At 42.2% G+C, this 21,724-nt stretch overlaps 2 protein-coding genes across 2 annotated transcripts; one reads left to right on the top strand and one right to left on the bottom strand.

Annotated features, from left to right (window-relative positions):
• Positions 1-2,821: 2,821 nt before the first annotated feature.
• On the bottom strand, positions 2,822-4,802 carry LOC148047844 (E3 ubiquitin-protein ligase TRIM69-like). The gene is made up of 2 exons (XM_087708167.1): positions 4,757-4,802; positions 2,822-3,345 (listed from the first exon to the last, which is right to left on the bottom strand). Exons 1-2 carry the CDS (start codon positions 4,800-4,802, stop codon positions 2,822-2,824), a joined length of 570 nt encoding a protein of 189 aa, XP_087564293.1.
• A 3,883-nt stretch (positions 4,803-8,685) lies between these two features.
• Positions 8,686-19,731, top strand: LOC148047845 (uncharacterized). Its single transcript, XM_087707783.1, has 5 exons — positions 8,686-8,739; positions 11,072-11,194; positions 15,813-16,115; positions 17,444-17,506; positions 19,453-19,731. The coding sequence occupies exons 2-5, from the start codon at positions 11,101-11,103 to the stop codon at positions 19,515-19,517; spliced, it is 525 nt and encodes a 174-aa protein (XP_087563909.1). The 5' UTR covers positions 8,686-8,739; positions 11,072-11,100; the 3' UTR covers positions 19,518-19,731.
• The last annotated feature ends 1,993 nt before the right edge of the window (positions 19,732-21,724 follow it).

The following is a 21,724-nucleotide window of genomic DNA, read 5'->3' on the forward strand; positions in this document are numbered from 1 at the left end:
CCCTTGGATACGACTGCCCGCCTGTGACTGTAACTCCGCCTTTCTTTCCCGTTCATTATAGAGGTGATGCCAATGTGACCCGGCGCTCATTTGCTCTCGATCTATGGCTTGTAAATATCTCTTTTCCTGCTCAAACTCTGGTTTTTGTTTTGTTTGTTTCAGAGGTTTTTAATTAATAAAGAGTTCTAAACCAAACTGATTTCGAGAGTGGATAGTGACTGCTTTTTTGATGTTTGTTGCTGGGGGAGAGAGGGGTGTTGCAGGGCTATCGGTGTCACTCCAGATTAGGTTCCTGTGGTAACTGAGGCATGGATGAGTTGCTGCCGGTTTTACTACCGATTCACAACTCATGTACAATGTGCGCTGCGCATGCATATGCACACATGTGCTGTTCAATATAGGATGTGTAATCACTAAAATCCAAAATAGTGTGGCCCGGCGGTGGCGAGGGAACTGGTTTCAGGATGTGGCAGGCCTGGATTGTTGCCGGTTTTGCGGCAGGCCGAACCAGGCCAAACTGGCAGTAACCCACCTCTGAACTGAGGGCCAAACCATCTTAGAATCTGTGAGGAGGAGGTAGCCAGGATCTTTGGATTAGGTAAGAATCCAGAAGAAAGTATCCTTGACCAATGGCAGTTGAGGGTCTGTTGAACACAATCAGAGGATGGGGCTCAAGATTCAGGGGAAACACACACACACACACACACACACACACACACACACACACACACACACACACACACACACACACAGGTTTTTGTCAAGGAAGAATGATGTTCCTTTCAAATTATGTGGCTTTGTTTCCTTTTCATTCCTCTTCAGGGTTGTTGTTGTTGTTGTTGTTGTTGTTGTTGTTGTTGTGTAGTACTGCACTCTAACCACTGCGCCACCACAGCTCATTAAGAATAGAATAGAATAGAATAGAACAGAACAAAACAGAACAATAGAATAGAACAGAACAAAACAGAACAATAGAATTGAATTGAATTGAATTTCTTTATTGGCCAAGTGTGGGCACTTTATTGGGCACACAAGGGATTTGTCTCCAGTGCATAAGCTCTCATTATATACACAAGTGATAAATCATGACCATAATTCTAAAATACAATCATCATAAATCATAAGATACAACACTCAGTGATAGTCATAACATACAAAATTAGCAATCCACATAAACCATAACAGGATACCTAAATAAAGGCAATCAACATAAACCATAAGATACAATCAACAAAGTTACAGTCATAAGATGCTAAAGAAATAGATAATAAGAAAGAAGAGAAGGCTAGTAGTAATACTGCCCTACTGGTTTGACATCCCAGGGCATAAGACAGTGTTGTGGGACTGTGTCAACACTTGCAAAGTGATGGCATAGGAGAAACAAATGTCCTTGTGTCTAGTTGTTTTGATGTGCAATGCCTTATAGCCGTGATGGCAAACCTATGGTATGTGTGCCGCAAGTGGCATGCAGAGCCATCTCTTGGGCACGCCAGCTGTCACCCATTGCTCTTCCAGGTTCCGTCGCACACATGCGCACCAGCTAGCTGGTCTTTGTATGTGCAGGAGTGCTGAAAACAGGATGCTCAACTTCCCGACACGGGCATGCATGCCGGGGAACTGCTCTTCCAGTTTTCAGTGCTCCCGTGCGTGCACACCGGGAAGCTGCTTTTCCGGTTTCTGGCGCTTCCCCTCCCCCCATGTGCACTCCCATTTCAGCACTCAGTGCCGAAAAGGTTCGTCAGCACTGCCCTTTAGCATTATAGGGCGATGAGCATTAAAGAGTGATGAGGAAAACCATCACTTGTTGCAGGTATAGATACTTCCCAGGGTTTGAATAGTTGAACATCTCTACTAAGGTCTTCCCAACTAAGAACAGGAAGTACGGCTTAACTTCACTGTTTTTGTCTGCAGTGGGACGCATTGAAAGCAGGTAAAAATCTTGCACCACAGGTGGACAGAGGCAGCCTCCGCCCTCACTACGGCCAATGGGTTGAGGAAATTAAACACTTGGGAAATAGAAGGTGAAGTTGAAAGCTACACTTCTCTGCGCCTAGAGCAAGGGTGTCAAACACCCTTGCTCTAGGGTCACCGATTTCATTGAGGGCTACATGAGGGTGGTGTTTGACCTCAAGGGGCTGGATGCACGTGCTCATCATAGGCATGGCCAACTCAACATCATTCATGTCAGGGGCACCTGTGGTGGCCCGGGTGGAGCTGGAGGAATCCACTTTTGCTAATAGTTTGTTTTGAAAGATACTCTGTCAGTGAAAACAGAGCACAGGGGCCCTGCATGGGCCTCCTGCAGCCCTCTATCAGCGAAAAGAGCCACTGCGCACAGCCCTCCTGAGCTCCATTTTCACTGGCAAACACTGCAGTCGGTCCTTTGCTGTTTCTAGGGTGGCTTCACGGGCCAGATCTAAGCACCTGAAAGCTGGATCCGGCTCCTGGGCCTTGAGTTTGACACCACTGGCCTAGAACAACTTTCCTGCTCCACAATAATCAGGTCCGACCAGAGGTGGGTTTCTGCTGGTTCACCCCGGATCAGGCGAACTGGTAGAAGCGGTGGCGGGAAGCTCTGCCCATCCGCCTGGACACTTCTGTGTATGCACAGAAGCATTGCACAAGAGCGCACGCCCAAGCAAACTGGTTGTAAATTTAATTGAAACCCACCACTGGGTCAGACCAATTTACAATCTCCAAACGATTCCTTGCAAAGAGGGAATAGAATGGGCTTTCTCTTAAAACAGCCGCCCTAAGACACCTCAATGTTTTCAACTTTCACCAGGCTGTTCTTTGCAATGCTACACTCTGAGCTAAGCTCTCAAAGCTCCAGGTCCCACACCGAGAGGGGGTAGCCGCTTTGAGTGCTGAGAAAGGGGAGCAACTCTTCGTGGAAGCACACTTGGAAGGTGAAGAGGTGGGACATGCTGCTGCTGTTGTAAAAAGAGAGCTGCCCTCCTTCAAAGTCCATGTAGACCCCAACTTTTTCCATCCTCCCACAGACCGAGAGGGCCGTACGGGGCTCACTCAGAGCTTGGTACTCTCCCGCCTTCAGCTCAATAGCCCACACCCCTTCCTTGGGCAGAAAGTTTAGCTGCTTCTTGCGCTTCACAGACTTTTTGGCCGTCCCCACTATCCAACCGGGGCTGTCCCCAACTTGGATCTCCCAGTAGAAGCGCCCAGTGGTAATGCCCTTCCGTCCCACCACACATGGGGTGGAGGTGAAGCGCTCCAGCTTTCGCCGCCAAAACCGTCGACCAGGACTGAACTTGACTCCAGTGGCTTCTTCCACAAGGACCAAGCTGGGGTGAGCTGAATTGCAGTCCAAAGTGATGCTTGCAGGGACTGGAGAGGGAAGATGGAAAGAATTCAGAATGAACAAGAGGGGACTTGTGTAGCAAAGTTATTGCAGGAGTATAAACTAGTCCAGAAAAAAATTAGACACAAATGAAGATAATATTGGCCAGTTGTTAATTAACCTACTGCCATCCTCAACATGTCTGAAGCTTCCTTTCTCTCTTTTAGCCCAAACTACATGACGATGTAATTATATATAATAGGGTAATTAGAGCAATTAAGCAATTACATTTGGAAGAGTTAGTGGTAAATGGAAACCAGGCCATCAAAGAACATGGTAGCTCAACACCATCAAAGCTGACACCAGCCGGAGCATAGAAGAACTCAGAGAAGCAGTGCAAGATTGGAAGATGTCTATCATCATTACAGATTGCAGATTAACAGAGTTGGAAGGGACCTTGTAGGTCAACTAGTCCAACCCCCTCAAGAACATCCTAGACTATTTCTGTCAAGTGACTGTCTAGTCTCTTCTTGAAAGCCTCCAGTGATGAAGCTCCCACAACTGCTGAAAGCAAAGCTGCTCCATTGATTGATTCCTCTCACTGTCCGAAAATTCCTCCTTATTTCTATATACAGAATCTCTCCTTGTTCAGTTTCCATTCATTATTTTTTGCCTGGCCTTCAGGTGCTTTGGTAAATAGATTGACCCCCCCCCTCCTCTTTGTGACAGCCATTTAAATATTGGAAGACTGCTATCATGTCGTCCCTGGTCCTTCTCTTCACTAGACTAGCCACGCCCAGTTCCTGTAACCGTTCTGCCTATGTTTTAGCCTTCAATCCCCTAATCATCTTGGTTGCTCTTCTCTGCACTCTTTCTGGAGTCTCAACATCTTTTTTATAGTGTGGTGACCAAAACTGGACGCACTATTTTAGGTGTGGTCTTACTAAGGCTTTATAGAATGGTATTAGTACCTCATGTGATCTTGATTGTATCCCTTGTTAATGCAATTTAGGATTGCATTGGCTTTTTTGGCTGCCGCTGCACTCTGCTGGATCATATTTAGCTGGTTGTCCACTAAGACTGCAAGATCCCTCTCACAGTCACTGCTATTAAGCCTGGTTGCACCCAGTCTATATGTATACATCATCATCATCATCATCATACTTATTGCTGTGGAGTAATAATTTGGATTTGTGAAGACGCTGCATTTGGTGAAGAGGCAGTTTTGGTGGCCCACTTTGAAGAAGGACATTGAACTTTATGTTGCCAGCTGTCCTGTTTGTGCAGCCGCTAAGCGCCTGCCGGGGAAACCGCAAGGTTTACTCCAGACTGTGGCTTGCCCTGTCGCCCCCTGGAAGGAGATTTCTATGGATTTCATTGTCGAACTTCCTGAAAGCCAGGGGCACACGGTCATATGGGTGGTTACAGACTTGTTTTCCAAGCAAGTTCATTTCATACCTCGCCCTAAGATCCCTTCTGCGAAGGCGCTCGCTAAACTTTTCATTTCTCACGTTTACCGCTTGCATGGCGTGCCTGACCGCATAATTTCTGATAGGGGCGTCCAATTCACCTCCGTCTTCTGGAAAGAATTTCTTAAACGCATTGGCTCCGCCCAGGGTCTAAGCTCCGCCCACCACCCTCAGACTAATGGGGCTTGCGAGAGGACTAATTCTGTTCTAGAACAATATTTACGTTGTTTCATCAATTACCAGCAAGATGATTGGGTGGACTTGTTGCCGCACGCGGAAGTGGCTTATAATAATTCTGTACATAGCAGCACTGGATTCACCCCTTTTCGTGTTGTATTTTGCCAGGACTTTGTTCCTATTCCCAAAGTTCCTCTAGAGCAACCACAGTTTTCATCTATCTCCGATTGGAGTGAGGGGTTGCGGCACATTTGGCCTTTGGCACTTCGCACTTTGGATGCTGCGCACCGTGCGCATAAGAAACAGGCTGATAAGAAACGTTCTCAACCTTATCAGTACAAAGTGGGTGACCAAGTTTATCTATCCACAAAGTTCCTTCAAACTACGCAGAAATCAAAAAAGTTGGGGCCCAAGTATGTTGGCCCGTTTCCCATAATCAAGGTCATTAATCCTGTTTCGGTTCGCTTACAGCTACCCAAGCACCTCAACCGTGTATATCCTGTTTTCCACATTAATCTCATTAAACCTGTTCATTTTTCATCTTTGCGTCCGCCAGTGGATCCGCCACCTGCCCCCCTATTGATTGATGGTGAGCAGCATTTTGAGGTTCGGGAAATCTTGGACTCTCGTAGACGGCGGAACCGCCTTCAGTACCTGGTGGCTTGGAAGCATTTTCCTCAGTCTCATGCCGAGTGGGTGGACAAGTCCCATCTCTGAGCCCCCAACTGCTCCGCCAGTTCTATTCTGCTTATCTGGACAAGCCCTAGCAGACTTCCTGACTTTCTCCCCCCCCTATTTTTCTTTTTCTGTTTTTTGTTGTTTGTCTGTTTGTTTGTGTTTTGTCGTTTTCCAGGCCTGACCACCTTTTTCTGGAGGAGGGCCGGATGTCAGCCTCTGCTTTGCTGTTGCTTCGGCTGCCATTGAAACGGGGAGGGGGGCATGGTATTTGGGAGGGGAATACTAATTGTGCTGGAGGAAGGTCCTGGAGTTTGCTGCCTGTCTTGCTGCGCATGCGGAGGAGGTTTCCCACCAAGGCCAACGGCACCGACATTCCATCTGGGTGATGCCTTTCGAAGTTATCTCACACCTGACACTTGGGAGAATTATGATTGGACTGTAACTGGGATGCCAAGGGGAGGGGAATGGGTTATTCTATATATCATTTGCTTTCGCATCTAAATAATCAGTGTTTCGCTTTGCTACGCTTCTAATCATTTATAATTAGTAAAAGTACACTTGATTTCTATCAATGGAGTCTCGTGGTTTTCTTTCCTAATTATTCAATGGAGGAGTGCTGACAGGTATCAGGAAACATATCTGGTTTTGTTGCAGGCCCGCAGTGAGCTCCGAGCGAACTGGCTCTAGAAGCTCCAGCCACGGCCTGTGAGAGGTTCAAGGAGATTCCAAGCGGAGCTGCGGAGCAAACAGGTCCATCTGACCTGTCCAACAAACACCCTCCTACTGAACTGTGCAGGTCTGCCTACCTGCATGACTACGTAACAAGTAGGATTATTCCATCCAAGAGGGGAGGGGTGTTAGATATTTGTTCTAACTACAGTCGTTTCCAACAAGGTCCTCTGTTCCGGCGGGAACAGAGTTTAATCCTATTGGTCAAAGGGTCCGACAGCTCCCTATAAAAGAGCTGCTGTCAGATTCAACCTTCAACTGGATTGATCTCAGTTTCACATTGAAACAAACCACTTTCTTAGAAATTAAGTGGTTAAGAAACTACTTAGAACATGAAGAACTATTTAGAACATAAAACCACAAAGTGGTTTTCCCGCTTCATTGCTCATTTCCAATGACTGCGGTTGTGTGAACATAATTTGACATTTTGAACGAAAAATCTGCTGCTTTTGTTGCTGCATACAACAGACATCTGATTTGAATCTTCTGTAGATCTACGATAAAAAAAGTTTTGAAGTCTTTCAAAAGCTTCATGGCACTAGAGAAGATGGTTATCAAGAGACTTTGTCCAAATTCTCAGCTCTGATCTTGAACCATATCTCTGTCGATGAAGATAATCAAATCATTGCAAATGGAAGATAATACTGGTTCTGTGGACATGGCTTGGTGGGCATGGCAGGGGAAGGATACTGTAAAATCTCCATTCCCTCCCCACTCCAGAGGAAGGATAATGCAAAATTTCCATTCCCTCCCAATCAACTGGGACTCGGGAGGCAGAGAATAGATGGGGGCAGAACCAGTCAGAGGTGGTATTTAACCGTATTTTTCGGAGTATAAGACGCACCTTTTTCCCTCAAAAAAGAGGGTGAAAATCTGGGTGCATTTTATACACTGAATACAGCATTTTTTACCTCCAAAATCCCACCCCCCTTGCAAAAATGGCTGTGCATAGCCTTTAGGAGGCTTCCAGAGTGCTCCTGGGGGCTGGGGAGGGCAAAAATGAGAGAAAACTGGCCTTTTTGCTTGTTTTTGCTCCCCTAGGAGCACTCTACAAGCCTCCTAAACGCTATCCATGCCCCCCCTTTTTTTTGACAAAAAATGGGCCGTTTTTGGGAGGTTTGCAGAATGCAAAAACTTTTTTAAAAAATTGCCTCTTCAAAATCTTGGTGCGTCTTATACTCCGGTGCATCCTGTACTTCAAAAAGTATGGTACTCAAAATTTCTACTACTGGTTCTCCAGAGCTGGTCAGAACCTGGTGAATACCACCTCTGGTCTAGACCAGGGGTCTCCAATCTTGGCAACTTTAAAACTTTTAGACTTCAACTCCTAGATTTCCTGTGAACAATAAAAAAAAGTTTTAAAGGTAATATTTCAGAAGCAGAAAAAAAATGAAGGGGCATAAAAGTGCTTTTATTACGTTTTTCTTAGAACAATTAGCTGAACTCTGCCTTGTTTATCATTATTTTAGGCTGTCTGGATGCCCCAATGGTCTTCATCCAAATATCACATCTGGCCCCCTTTTAGTTTCCAAGCCTCAATAAATATAACTGTGGGGCATGACTGGTTATGGGGACTTCCCATGACAAACAAAGCACAGGATGCAACACAGTTGTGGGAAAGATGTGAAGAGAGGAATCGAACATTGAAAACTATCTCACACCATCTCCTGAAACGGTTCCACCACAAAACCGCATTCGACTAAACCGTGCTCGACGAAACCGCGTAGCTGACGTCATCAACAGCGCGACAACAGCGCGGAGACAGAAGAACGCTGTAAACGCTAAACCTAAAATTAACCCCTAAACCTAACCCCCCTAAACCTAACCCTAAACCTAACCCTAAACCTAACCCTTAACCTAACCCTAAACCTAGCCCTAAACCTAACCCTTAACCTAACCCTAAACCTAATCCTAATCCTTAACCTAACCCTAAACCTAACCCTAACCCTTAACCTAACCCTAAACCTAACCCTAACCCTTAACCTAACCCTAACCCTAACCCTAACGCTAACCCTAAACCTAACCCTAAACCTAACCCTTACCTTAAATTGAATCGGCTTGCTTTCAAAGCGCTATTTAAAGCGCCCTTCTTTCTCCGCACTCGCTGTTGTCGCCCTGATTATGACGTCAGCGATGCGGTTTAATCGGGCACGGTTTAGTCGAGCGTGGTTTTGTCGTGCCACGTCCTGAAACAGTTTGTAGGTTCCCTTTATTTCTTGAAGAACACAGGTTTTTTTTTTTCCGGTGATGTCATGTGCTATTTTTGTGCTGACAATAAAGAAACATTCTCACCATTCCAAGGACAGTTTGAACTTATTTCAGACTGTAGAAACATCTGCGCTCAGTTGGAAGTTGGTGCAGGAAATCACAGAGAACCATTTCAAAGAGGTGAGGAATGGAATAAGTCTTTATAATATGTTGGTTTTCTGATTCAGGAGAAGAGGAAACTGAAAGGTTTGCTTAGCGTATCGTACTGAACAAAGCTTCAAGAGTAGTGTGTGTGGGGGTGTTTCTACCAGTTTGCTGAGAGGGCATTTTGCCTTCTCAATCCTACTTCTTGAACCACTGTTCAAGCGAGAGGATTTTCTACAAAATTTCTAGATGAGGAGTAAAAAATGTAGGTAGGAAGACAAGCCATGGATTCTTCCATTCTTCCAGTTCTTCCCTGTAGGTTTTGAGTGAATGCCGCATTTAATATCACTAATGAAACCAAAACATTTCTGCTTTCTAGAAAAAAACTAATTGTTGGATTCTTATTTCAGTTTTGTAATCATTGTTGTTTTTTCCTGCTCAGTGATTTCTAACACTCCAGACTTGGCTATTTCTTAACTTTCTAAATATTTCTTAGATCTCTATCAATATGAAAATTGTTCTGTACTCAGCAACGTATGTTTTGTAAGACTTTGGTTAGCAAAATCTGTGAAACCAGTCAGCATGGTTAGAAAACTATCGGTTATAACTCGCCCAATTTTATTTCATTCAACAAAACTTGAATTCCACAAATCTTGAAACAGCTCACAAATAAATATGAACCTTGCTTTTTGAAGAAATCTAGCATTTTATACACGCTCCCAAGACCTTTTTCTGACATATATTTTAGAATCACTTCTGAGTGGTGTGATGGTTTAGTGGTGAAGAATCTTGTCTCCCATTCGGAAGGTTGAGAGTTCAATTCTAGGTAGCAGCAGATATTTCTCTCCTAGGTCCCATACAAAAATGCTGTGAGCACCTCTGCTACCCCAAATTAAGGGATTACAGGATTGTAAAAAGGGAGCTTTAGTTTAGAATCAGTATCAATTCCCTAATAGTTGCATTTAGAGAAGAGACCAGGGGCTTTCTTTCATTGATATCAATGGGAAAGATCTAAATTCATCCCTAGAATTTTATTTTCCTTGTGTCCACAAAAGTTTTCAAATTACAGCAAATGTTGTACCTTATGATTCTTGATGAATGTATCTTGTCTTTTTATGTAAACTGAGAACATATGCCCCAAAGACAAATTCCTTGGGTGTCCAATCACACTTGGCCAATGAAGAATTCTATTCTATTCTATTCTATTCTATTCTATTCTATTCTATTCTATTCTATTCTATTCTATTCTATTCTATTCTAAAAGTTTCATTCATTAAAATGAAAATAATAGAGAAGATTGTGATTGTTCTTTTCTCTGTGATTATGAAAGATTTCTTTAATTACATTTTTATTAAATGGAAATCACATTAAATAGGCAGCCCAAAGGGCTCTATTTCTCAGAGAAACCAATTTAATTTAGTAGTGAAGGCACCAAACTAGAAGTCGGGAGGCTGTGAAAACTAATCTCACTTTAGGCATTTAAGCCGGCTGGGTGAATTTGGCCCAGTCCCTCTGTCTCAGCCCAACCTAACTCAAAGGGTTGTTGTTGTGGGGAAAACAGGAGAGGTAAAGAGTATTAGGTGAGTTCACTGCCTCAAGTTATTTATAAAAATAATAAAGGCGCGTTTGGGGGAAATAAAATCTAAATAAACTAAACCTAATCTAAATAGATCAGGATGGGCAGAAAGCAATTGAATTTATTGGTAAATTAAACAACCTATGATCCAGGGGGGTCTTCTTTTACCAATATTATTTAAACTTGAGAACAATTTTTGGTTTTCTGTCAGATCCCTTTGACTTTCCTTATGGGAAACCGGCAGGATTTATTGGAAATGATGGTCATTGTTTATACCCTGGCCACGTCAGGGTGATTGTGTAACACCCTGGGAGCAGCCATGACTTTGTCAAATTTCAAAACAAATATTGGACACATTCTTTAAGCTAGCCCATTTGAAGTACCTTGATTCAAAATCTGTTGCTGTATGTTACAAGGTACTGTTACAGATAATTGAAGTTACAAACAGACAGGAGAGTTTTAGTATTATCTAGCTCTGAGATTTAGCTCTGAGTAGATTGGCTAAATTCCTTAATTTCTGGTTTTTTAAAAAATATTTAACAAATAACCCATCTCCAGCTTAAAGGGACTGTATGCTTTAAGCATCATGAGTTCTGTTTCATTGCAACAGCTGGATTTAATATTTATTTATTCTGCACATCTGTCTCTCCCTACTCTGCTGTAGATTAACTAGTTTTAAGGCAAGGATCAGACAGCTTGGATTAAGAACAACATCATATCCACCCTGATGTCTTAAATAATAGTTATCATTTGTGTTTTGAAAAACTGATTTTGTGAATCAACTTGTTTCAGATACTCCCAAGAATTTGGCACTATCTGCAATGCTACTCAGGAAAGGAAATGGATGGGTTTTTTATTTCATCTGCATTTTTGCTATTGCTGTTTCGGTTTCTGTTGCCTGTGACAAAGAACTAAGTAAGTATTCGTTTCTAATTTCCATCATTAATGTACAGGTTATCTTGATCTTGTTATTTCCCCCCAAAGTGGTTTTTTCTTTCTAGCTGAGATACCATGACTTGAATCTAGCTACGTCTCTTTAAAAAGTGTAATGCAATGTAGAGTAGAAAAAGATGGAGGGAAGAAAGGATGTAGAAAGGGGGAGGAGAGAGGGGGAAGAAAGTGTCGGATAAGGTATAAATATGGTGTATGGAGAGCAGAAGAGCCAATAACTGGCTTTTTCCCCCCTTTGGTAGTTGATGGTAAGATGAATTGATGTAATTACTTAATAATACAACATGATATTGACATGTGATTATATGCTATGAAGATGGAAAATAAAAAAAAATTTCTATGAAAAAAAAAGTGTAATGCAATGCAGTGGTTAAGTGGAGTCCTAGAAGGAAGGTGTGTGTATATTTATTTTATTTATTTTTATTTATTCATTTGTTTTGTAAGGTTCCAGCCATTTCCCTGAGCCACTGAGATGCTAAAGGCAGTGATGGTGAACCTTTTTTGGCTCGCATGCCATAAGTGGGGGGAGCGGAGGAGAGGTCGTATACCTGGGGTATATGCATAATTTTGTATTTATTTATTTATTTATTTATTTATTTATTTATTTATTTATTTAGTCATGTTTCTGTAGTGTATATTGGAGGTGGTGACCTTTTGAAAGCTGTATGCAACAAGATTTCATTTTAATGAATGCCAATTAGTGTATATTCAAAGTGACAATAAAGTTATTCTAAGTCTCTAATCCTCAGTCTGGCAAGAGATTCTGTCTACAGGTGTGAAAAGAACTGGGCTTGGAACAATTGCCATATGTCTTTCTTGGTTTTGGGCCTGACAAAATGGCCTGTATTTTACTAAATAGTTAGTTCAAGAAATTAACAGGCAGGGCAAAAGATATTGTTCCTTTATTTTAAATCCTGGAATTGGAAGAATCGTAGTATAGGTGTTATTCTGTTTACTTTGAAGTCCTGCTTATAGCATTTTGATTAAGGTGACCAGATTTTCAGATTGGAAAAGAGGGACACCCTTGACCGGGGGGGGGGGGGGGGGGGGGCTTGATTAAAAAAAAATTTTTTTGTCAAAAGGTCACCCCAGGACACTGAAACCAGCATAAATACGAATCTGTTGCCAAACAAAATTTTGATCACGTGACCATGAGGATGCTGCAACGGTCGCTAAGTGTGAAAAATGGTCGCAATGGTCGCTAAGTGTGAAAAATGGTCGCAACGGTCGCTAAGTGTGAAAAATGGTCATCAGTCACTTTTTTCAATGCCATTGTAACTTTGGTCACTAAATGTTTTCCCCCTCCTCGAGACTCCTCACTTCTTCCTTCATTCCTCTTGCTTATCTACCTTCACCTTATCTGTCTTCTGCTCTTTCCCTCTCTTCCTTCCTTCCTCCCTCCTTCCATCCTCTTCTTTCCTCACTCACTCCCTTCCTCCTTTTTTCTCTTCCTTCCTCCTTCCATTCTTTATACGATATAAAATTCAATGAGGGTGAAACACACCAAATCTGGCAAAGCTGCCTTGCACCAACCTGGCCTGCCCATAGAATAGCAGCCACTTTGAGACACATAAACCTGGTCTGAACATATTGCATCACAAAGATTTGCAAAGATCACATTTGCAAAAAGGAACATTTCTTGTAGTAAATACATTTTATAAACAATTTAAAAGTAAAAATCCCCCCAAAATAATAAAAAAGGTATTCTATAAATAAAAGAAATCCTTAAAAACCATTGTTAAGTATTACACCAGCAATAATTTATACTGTCACCATTTCAAACTATCATCAGAAATACGAATCCGTTGCCAAACATCAACATTTTGATCACGTGACCATGAGGATGCCACAACGGTCGCTAAGTGTGAAAATGGTCGCTAAGTGTGAAAAATGGTCATCAGTCACTTTTTTCAATGCCATTGTATCTTCCTGATTATTAAAAGTGCAAATTCACTCAGTGTCAATCATGACTCCTGAGTCCATTTCAAAGTATTGTGCATAGAAATTTTAAAAATGGCTTGTTTCAATTTATTTTGGATAGAATCTTTTTTTAAATAGTCTAAGACAATTTAAAAAAAAAGAATCAACACAGAATACCACTATTTTAAAAAATCATATGCACAATAAATAAAATATTATTTTAAAATACATTGAGCCTATACTCCTTACAGTAAATGACTCATCTGGAAACAAGCCAATAGCATTTTTTGTGCTTTCAAATTTACAGATGTTCCAAAATCAGCTTAAAGTCCAAATATTTAAAGACCACCCCCCTCAAAGCTATCTTACCAGAGCTTTAAATATCTTCTGGGGAGGCCCTGTAATCCCATTATAGAATACAAATTATTTAATAATAAATTTAAAAAGCTGGATAGAAGATATGAAAACATTGCAAACTATTGTTCAAGATAATTTGAGAAAAGGGAATCATTCACCAAGAGTGCTAATAACTACTGCTAAGTTATATAGCAAATCAGATACTAAGGCCTAATGCCACAGAGAGGAGAGAAATTCATAAGTTTTCAAGATTTCCTGCACTGCTTCAAACATATACCCTTAATACCAATGAATCCACAGCTATTATTTGACACAAGAAGATGGGTATGGAGAACGGAAAGAAATTTAAATTAATAAAAAAGATGCCACTGAAATCATCTGTTTTAAATTATAATCCCTCTTCCTGACAGTGGATCAATAAAAAAAGATTATGCCCAATTCAAACTGGAAAAATACATTTAGCTCAAAAAAATAAGATCGTCATGGTGATGAAAGAACATGGCAAGTATCCCTAGGAATTATTTGTCTCTCCAGGCAAATAAGGAAATACCTGTTGCTCTGGTCTTTAATGCAATTCTTGCTTAAGGCAGAGCCCTCCCCCGAAAAAATGCTTCTGCCGGGCTGCGAGAGCCACGTGGAAGTTGTCTGCACAGCTGAAAAAAGGACTGTTTGCTGGGCTGGGAGGAGGAGACAGCCCCCTGCCTTCTCCCCCTTTGGCTTTGCGGAGTTCACAGCCAGCACGGGCGGCAAGTCTGGATGGAACCACGTGGAAGTTCTCTGCACGACCGGCAGCCGCTTTTTACTCCCGAGTAAAATTTTTACTCGGGAGTAAGTAAAATTTACTCCCGAGTAAAATTTTTTACAAAACATGATTTATTTTACTCACCACCAGTAAGCGCAGCTGCAACCCCAACAAGAAAGACAAAATAAAATGGAGACTCGCCCATGCGTCCTCAGCTAAGGAGTCCAGCCAATCAGTGAGCTGGTTGGCCAGCTCACTGATTGGCTGGAGTCCAGCCAATCAACTCAGTGAGCGGCAGGCTGGGCTGGCTTAAATTTGTAGGTAGCATAGAACAGAACGATGAGCCAGCCCAGCAGCTGATGGGCGGGAGCTGCCAGCGCCAAAAAAAGCGTGCCTTTTAAAAAAGCGGGCGGGATGCGGGAAAATGCATCAAAAAGCGGGGGTGTCCCGCCAAAAGCGTTATGTCTGGTCACCTTAATTTTGATTCAAGATTTTTAGTCATTTCCTGAACATAGGCAAGCTTAAAGTCAATGGGACAATGCAGACAAAGGAAATTACAGAAATAATAGCATAGGAGACACCCTAATGAGGCTAGTCACAATGTTTAATAGTACCAGTGGTGGGTTTCAAAATTTTTTAGAACCTCTTCTGTAGGTGTGGCCTGCTTTGTGGGAGTGGCCATGTGACAGGGTGGGAGTGGCTTGCCAGACATGTGACCAAGTGGGAGTGGGTTGGCAGTCATGTGACTGGGTGGGCATGGCCAAGTTGTAAAATGTGGTGAAACTCACTTAACAACGCGCTTGCTTAGCAACCAAAATGTTGGCTCAAAAACTCTGGCATTTGAAGCACGTAAGTCTTAAAGCTGTCAAGCTACAAGACCCTTGCACCCCTAACCCTTTAGGGAAAAAAACCCATGGGTGTTCAAACTTGACAGCTTTAAGGCTTGTGGACTTCAACTCCCAGAATTCCTCCAGTCATGTTGGCTCAGGAACTCTGGCATTGAAGTGTGCAAGTCTTAAAACTGTCAAGTTACAAGATCCTTGTACCCCTAACCCTTTAGAAAAAAAAACCATGAGTGTTCAAACTTGACAGCTTTAAGGCTTGTGGACTTCAACTCCCAGAATTCCTCCTCCAGTCATGTTGGCTCAGGAACTCTGGCATTTGAAACACGCAAGTCTTAAAGCTGTCAAGTTACAAGACCCTTACACCCCTAACCCTTCAGGGAAAAAAAAACCAGGGGTGTTCAAACTTGACAGCTTTAAGACTTGTTGACTTCAACTCCTAGAATTCCTCCTCTCACTTTTCATCTTGATGATGTGTGGACGGGCGGGGAGCAGGGAGCTGGAACCGCTTCTAAACGGCACTGTAGATTTGTGGAACCTCTTCTATAGAAGAGGTTAGAACTGGCAGGAACCCACCCCTGAATAGTACTTACTGAGGTACAGGTACTTAACAAATTAATATAGGCATTGTGGTTTCCAGGCCAAAGGAGGTATAATTTTGGTCCAAACAGACTTGTGTGCCTGAAATGATTAAAAAATTATGAATTTCTTCTCTTAACAGGTGATCATGACTGTCCTCCCAAGCCCATAACTGTGGCGGAAGGTGAATCGGTGAAAATACCCCTCTCTGCTTCTGGAATAATTGCAAACGTCTGCATTTGGAATAACATTACATTGATCTGGGAAACTGCGTGCCATTTTTTTCACAGTGTTTGCCAACCACTTCTTCCTTATTTCAGAGAGGACATTTCCACAAAAGGAAAAACATTTGAACTAAAAAATGTTAGCTACAAAGCCAGTGGGATTTACAGGCTTATAAATAGTTCTGAAAACTGTATAGTGTCAATGCAGATCTCTGTACTAAGTAAGTTTGTAAAGGTGTTATTTAGTGTGCAGATGCTGAGGTTGGGTCTGCTGGGGGAGAGGGGAACGCCATTGATCCAACTCCCATTTTTTTACAACTCCTGATTACCCAAAAATCATGGCACATAGTTGAGAAGTGGCAGTCTGATTGCTAATTCTTTTCCTGTTAAATGTTTTTTTTATTTATATAGTACTAAAATCCCTGTATCTGTTGGATTATTTGTAATTGTCAATTGGGCAAAACAGTGTGTTGTAAGGAAACAATTTTTGAATCAAGGCACCTTTCATAGAACTAACTTAAAGAATATGTCCAAAATCCAGAAACGATAAGTCCTCTGGGACTGAAATTGGGCAAAGCTGTGACTACTTCAAAGCTGTCATACCATCACTGCCCTAGTCATCTGCTGTATTGTGTTCATTATTTCTAATACTTCCTGCCAGCTTCCTACTAGGCAAATCAATGGGGAAGATGGTAGGAAGTCAAAAGTCGCTCTCATTGATTTTTTGATTGCCCATAGTCATTCCGTTTTGGTTTTTTTTAAGATAAACGCAATATATTTGAAACAGTCACCCAACAGGTCACAGGTTATCTACCGTTTAAAAATTTCCCTCAAAATATACAAGCAGTCCTCAACACAGAATCGTAATGGAGCCAGTCCATTATAAGTCATGGCGGCGGTAAAGGGGTCACCCATGTGACTGGCCTGATTTTATGGCCTTTTTAGTGCCAGTCATTAAGCAAACAGATTGTTTGCGATGGACCAGTTTTGTGAAAATGATAATATTGCTTTACAGGCCTCTCTAAGCAGTTGACAGAGCCAGCCTATTGCCCTCAACAATCTGGGTCCTCATTTTACCCGCCTCGGAAAGATGGAAGGATGAGTCAACCTTCCTGAATCAACCAAAAGTTATAAAACATGCCCATGTGATTGTAGGATACTGCAAATGGTTATAAATGCAGGCTGGTTATTATGCTCCCAAAGTGTAGCCATGTGACTGGGGATGGGGTATGTGTGGTCTTGGGGAGATCCATCATAACTAAGTTGATGGCTATTAAATAGATATAATGGATTCGTCCAGGAACATCTGCAGATTATAGTTTAAAAGATGATGTCCACAACTGCGCAGTCTAATCTCTGATGGGTTTGTATGTGAACTGATGCACATTAAAAAATAGGCATAGCTTCATATACTTTTGTGACTGCCATCTTGAATTCCTTGATCATACCCTGAGGGCAGCCATGGATTCAGAAGACCAGAAGGTGCAAGATTGTGATACACTATTTTCTCTCTTTTTCCCCCCTCATTCTCCTCCCTTGTTTCTTCCAGGCACAAGACCTACCACTTCCTCTCCTCTTTCCGGAACCTCCAGTATCCAATTGGCAAAATGGAGTAAGTAGAGGTGGGGGAAGCAAGAAAAGATACTTTCATTTTCTCTGAGTTCTGCCATCGATTCTTAAATAGGAGTGAAAAAATGGTTCTGTTTGCATTTTAATGCAGATTTAAGGGATTAGCACTTCCCAAATCTAAACATAGGGTGCCCAATTCCCATCATCTCAGGATAACATGGACCAATGTTGAGTTGGGAACAGGGCATTGAGTTAGACCAGTGTTGGCAACTCTGGAGGCTTTAAGATGGATGGACTTCAATTCCCAGAACTGAAGACAGCCATCATGGCTACCTAAGGAATTCTGGGAGTTGAAGTCCAGCCATCTTAAAGCCACTAAGGTTGAGAAACATTCCTTTAGCAAATTGTATAGGTAATTTCAACTGAATCAGAACATTTTCTGCAACTTTCTTTCATGACATTGTTTCCTTTATGGCGTATTATTACATTATACATTGTTTACTTTATTTATTTTTCCACCATTTATTTCTTTACATATTGGTCATTGATGGGAAGGGTAAAATTCACCTTTTGTCGTGTGCATTAAGATGCTCCCAGACTAAAATTCACTCCAGTTTTAAATAGGCAGAGGGTTTCAAATGAAAAAGCTGAGTCATCGTGGGAGGTTTTCAGAATCTTACATCAGGATATCCTGCATAATGTGACAGTGAATCATTCTGTCTGGCTTCCACTTGATGAACCAGAAGATGTTTTTTTTCTGGTGGGAAAAATTAAAAGCCATGTTCACAGTTGGCTGAGTGAAGAACTCATGAAGAAGGATCACTTAGATTGTGCAGAGATGAATAGGTTGACAATGAAAATAAAGGATAAAGAGGAATCAGAGCCAAGGTGGCGCGGTGGTTAAATGCAGCACTGCAGGCTGACTGCTAGATCAGCAGTTCAGCCGTTCAAATCTCACCGGCTCAGGGTTGACTCAGCCTTCCATCCTTCCGAGGTGGGTAAAATGAGGACCCGGATTGTTGTTGGGGGCAATATGCTGACTCTGTAAACTTCATAGGGCTGAAAGCCCTATGAAGCGGTATATAAGTCTACTGTTATTGCTATTATTATTGCTACTTCAAGACATGGGGAAGATTTTGTGATTAGCTAGAGAAAGCAAGCTAGAAAAGAAAGTAGGGAGAAGATAAAGTACCCAGAGAACACATTATTAAATGGAAAAGGGGGGGGGGAGAAGGGGAAAATGGGGAAAACAGAAAAGAAAATATTAAATATATAAGTATATATTCAAGAGCGAGATATAAAGGGAGGGGAACGTAACTAGGGTACACTAGGAGAGGGAATAAGAAATGATACTAAATTATACTTGGGTTGGCGGAAATTCCATCTCAAGGAAACATAAACTGAGTTTTAAAATATTTGCCAATAATAACAGAAAAAGAAAGGGAGAGAGGAGGAGAGAATGAAAGGAAGACGGGGAAAGAAGAGGTAGAGAGAGGAGGATGGAAGGGAGAGAAAGAGCAGGAGAGAGGTTAGGAAGGGGAAGGGGAAGAGCAGGAGTAGGAGAAAGGGAAGGGAAGAAGGAAAGGAAAGGGAGGAGGAAGGAAGGAAGTAGAGAGGGCAGGGAGGGAGAAAAGGAAAGGAAAACAAGGGGGAGTTACAAAAGGAGGAAGGGATGGTAAATAAAGCAACCCAAACTGTACTTTATGACTTATTAAATGAAATAATAAATGTATAAAAATGATAAACGTAAAGAAGAATAACAATTATGTGAATGTATACTTAAAATGGTATGTAAGAGAATAAAAACATAAAAAAAATCTTTGAAAAAGAAAAGAAGGATCACTCATTTGATCCATCCTCAAACATCCAGCTGTTGGATGATTATCTGAGAAAAGCTCCACACAGTCTTTTTTGAGTGATGAGGCATCTCAGTGTATCAAATAATTGAATGGTGGATTAATCTACCTACCTTCTTCTTTCCACTTACAGATGGTGTGGTGTGGCTCTGCTCTCTAGCAACAATTCCAATATTAGCAAGTTTCAATTATCTATGAATGCACTGAAGACACCGCTTGCTGGCCTTGACGGACTTTCCTATGCATCTTATTCTATTTTTAAGTTATTTTCTTACTGTGCAATATAGACTGTTCATAGAGCTGAGGTGGTGCAGTGCAGTGGTGGGTTGTAGGCGGTACGACCTTGGTAAGCTACAATGTGATTTCTTTGGTAGGTACTATTGCTTGCTCAATAAATTATGGATGAAATAAATCAACAGTACTGAATCTTTCATCTGATGTGGAGAAGGACAGGATGCATAAAATTGAAGTCCAATCTATGATAATGGGTTTAAACAATGGCAAATAATAAGCAGGTTCACCTAACTCAAAAAACCACAGGTTGCTTCACCATGTTTCATTAAATAAACCACAACTGGCTAGATTCATAAGGAAGTACCAAGCTGAACCCTGACAGTGAATTAAACCAGGAAAATTTTCTGGCTTAGACCAGAATGCATAACTTTGGATCCCAGAGCTGCCTTTGCACCCATCACAAAATCCTGAGGGTCACCTCCAGTGACCACCAAACATTTTCAGAGTATGGCCCCCATACCTCATTTAAAAGGCAAGTTGCAAGATTCAGACTCCCAAAACCTGAATACTGGCTTTACTCACTCATCATTCAGACACATTCTGGCATACTAATCTTGCTTTGTGTATTATGTAAATCCAGCTAATTGTAGTTTATGCCTTCAACCATATTTAAGCCAGCCACGGCTTAGCCCTTTGTGTTAAATACAACAAATCCTGTAGCACCTTATAACCAAACTCTTTATTCGAAGCATTTATGGGCTAGAGCAGGGGTTAGCAACCTGCGGCTCTGGAGCCACATGTGGCTCTTTCATCCCTCTGCTGCAGCTCCCTGTCACTGGTCAGCTCCACAATTGATAGGGCTTTCGGTTAGGGCAGGTAGAGGAAAAAGGACGCCGCGCTAGGAGGAGACTCTGGTGGGGGAACCGGACTTCCAGTTGGCTCCATAATTGAACAGGAGGCTTCCAGTTAGGACCTTTGTGGCTCTTTGAGTGTTTAAGGTTGCTGACCCCTGGGCTTGAGTTACCTTAGCTTGCTCTAGGTAGACAATGAAGATGTGAGTATGGCTGGACATGTTTGGTTTACAGTCTCTGATAGAAGACCAGCAATGATTTTCAGGAGACATGAAGTGTCAGGCCTACAGAGATACTCACTAGGGACATCGACTGCTAGAAAAGCTGTGAGGTCTTCAATAAAGGAGAATATTTCTATGAATATTTGTAGCTCGGGTTGGTGCTCCCTGAATTTGGTATTTTCTTGCAACATTTCATGACCCAACTAGGTAACATCATCAGTGCCGGTAGGGAGTAGGATTTGCTTTCACTGGCACTGATGTCACCTAGTTTGAGTAATGAAATATCTGCAAGAAAACAAGCTCAGAGAGCACCAAGGAACCCACTTCAGGAACGAAAAAGAAAACCAAACCACTGTAGATGCTTTCAGGATTGCCTCTTGTAGAACTTGAATTGGATCAAGCTTGTTCTCCAGGGATACCTCCAACTTCCTGGTCCAACCATCTCCAGCCAAAGGCTCTCCAAAATACATTGCAATTCAATCCCATCATTCCAGCAAACATGGAATGCTTTGAATTGCTAAAAGTCTGTATATATTCTCAGTCATCCAGATCATGGTTGTCCCAAAGGTGCTTTTTCAGGAGGCAACTGGACTTTCTGGGGTTTTTTTTTTCTTTTGAAGATGTTTCACTTCTCATCCAAGAAGCTTATTCAGTTCTGACAGGATGGTGGGGGAAAGGAAGGATTTATGCTCCTTGCAGACAGCTGGTCATTTGCATCCTTTTAGAGGGTCGTTGAAGCACTTGGAGGTTTATCTGTGTCCTCAAAGTCACCTGAGTGGTGCTCCTGGTTCCTGTAATCTGCAATGTTGTCCTCTGGAAATCCATTCCTACTCCCACCCCATTCCAAGCAGAGGTGGTATGCTGCCAGTTCACACCAGTTCAGGCAAGCCGGTAGTGGCAGCGGCACGAGGCTCCACCCACCCACCCAGACATCATCAAGGACCTTCTGCGCATGCACAAACACACGCAGAAGGTTCTGCGCATACGCAGACATGGACGTTTCCGCTATCAAACCAGTAGTGAAGAAAATAGGATACCATTACTGATTCCAAGGTTGTTCATCCCAAATTGTTTAGTTAGTTGCCAGCTGAAAAAGCAC

This window comes from Thamnophis sirtalis, unplaced genomic scaffold (genome assembly GCF_051295495.1).
Source record: "Thamnophis sirtalis isolate CommonGarterSnake01/CBP01778 unplaced genomic scaffold, rThaSir2_p1.2 scaffold_3, whole genome shotgun sequence".
Taxonomy (NCBI): Eukaryota; Metazoa; Chordata; class Lepidosauria; order Squamata; family Natricidae; genus Thamnophis; species Thamnophis sirtalis.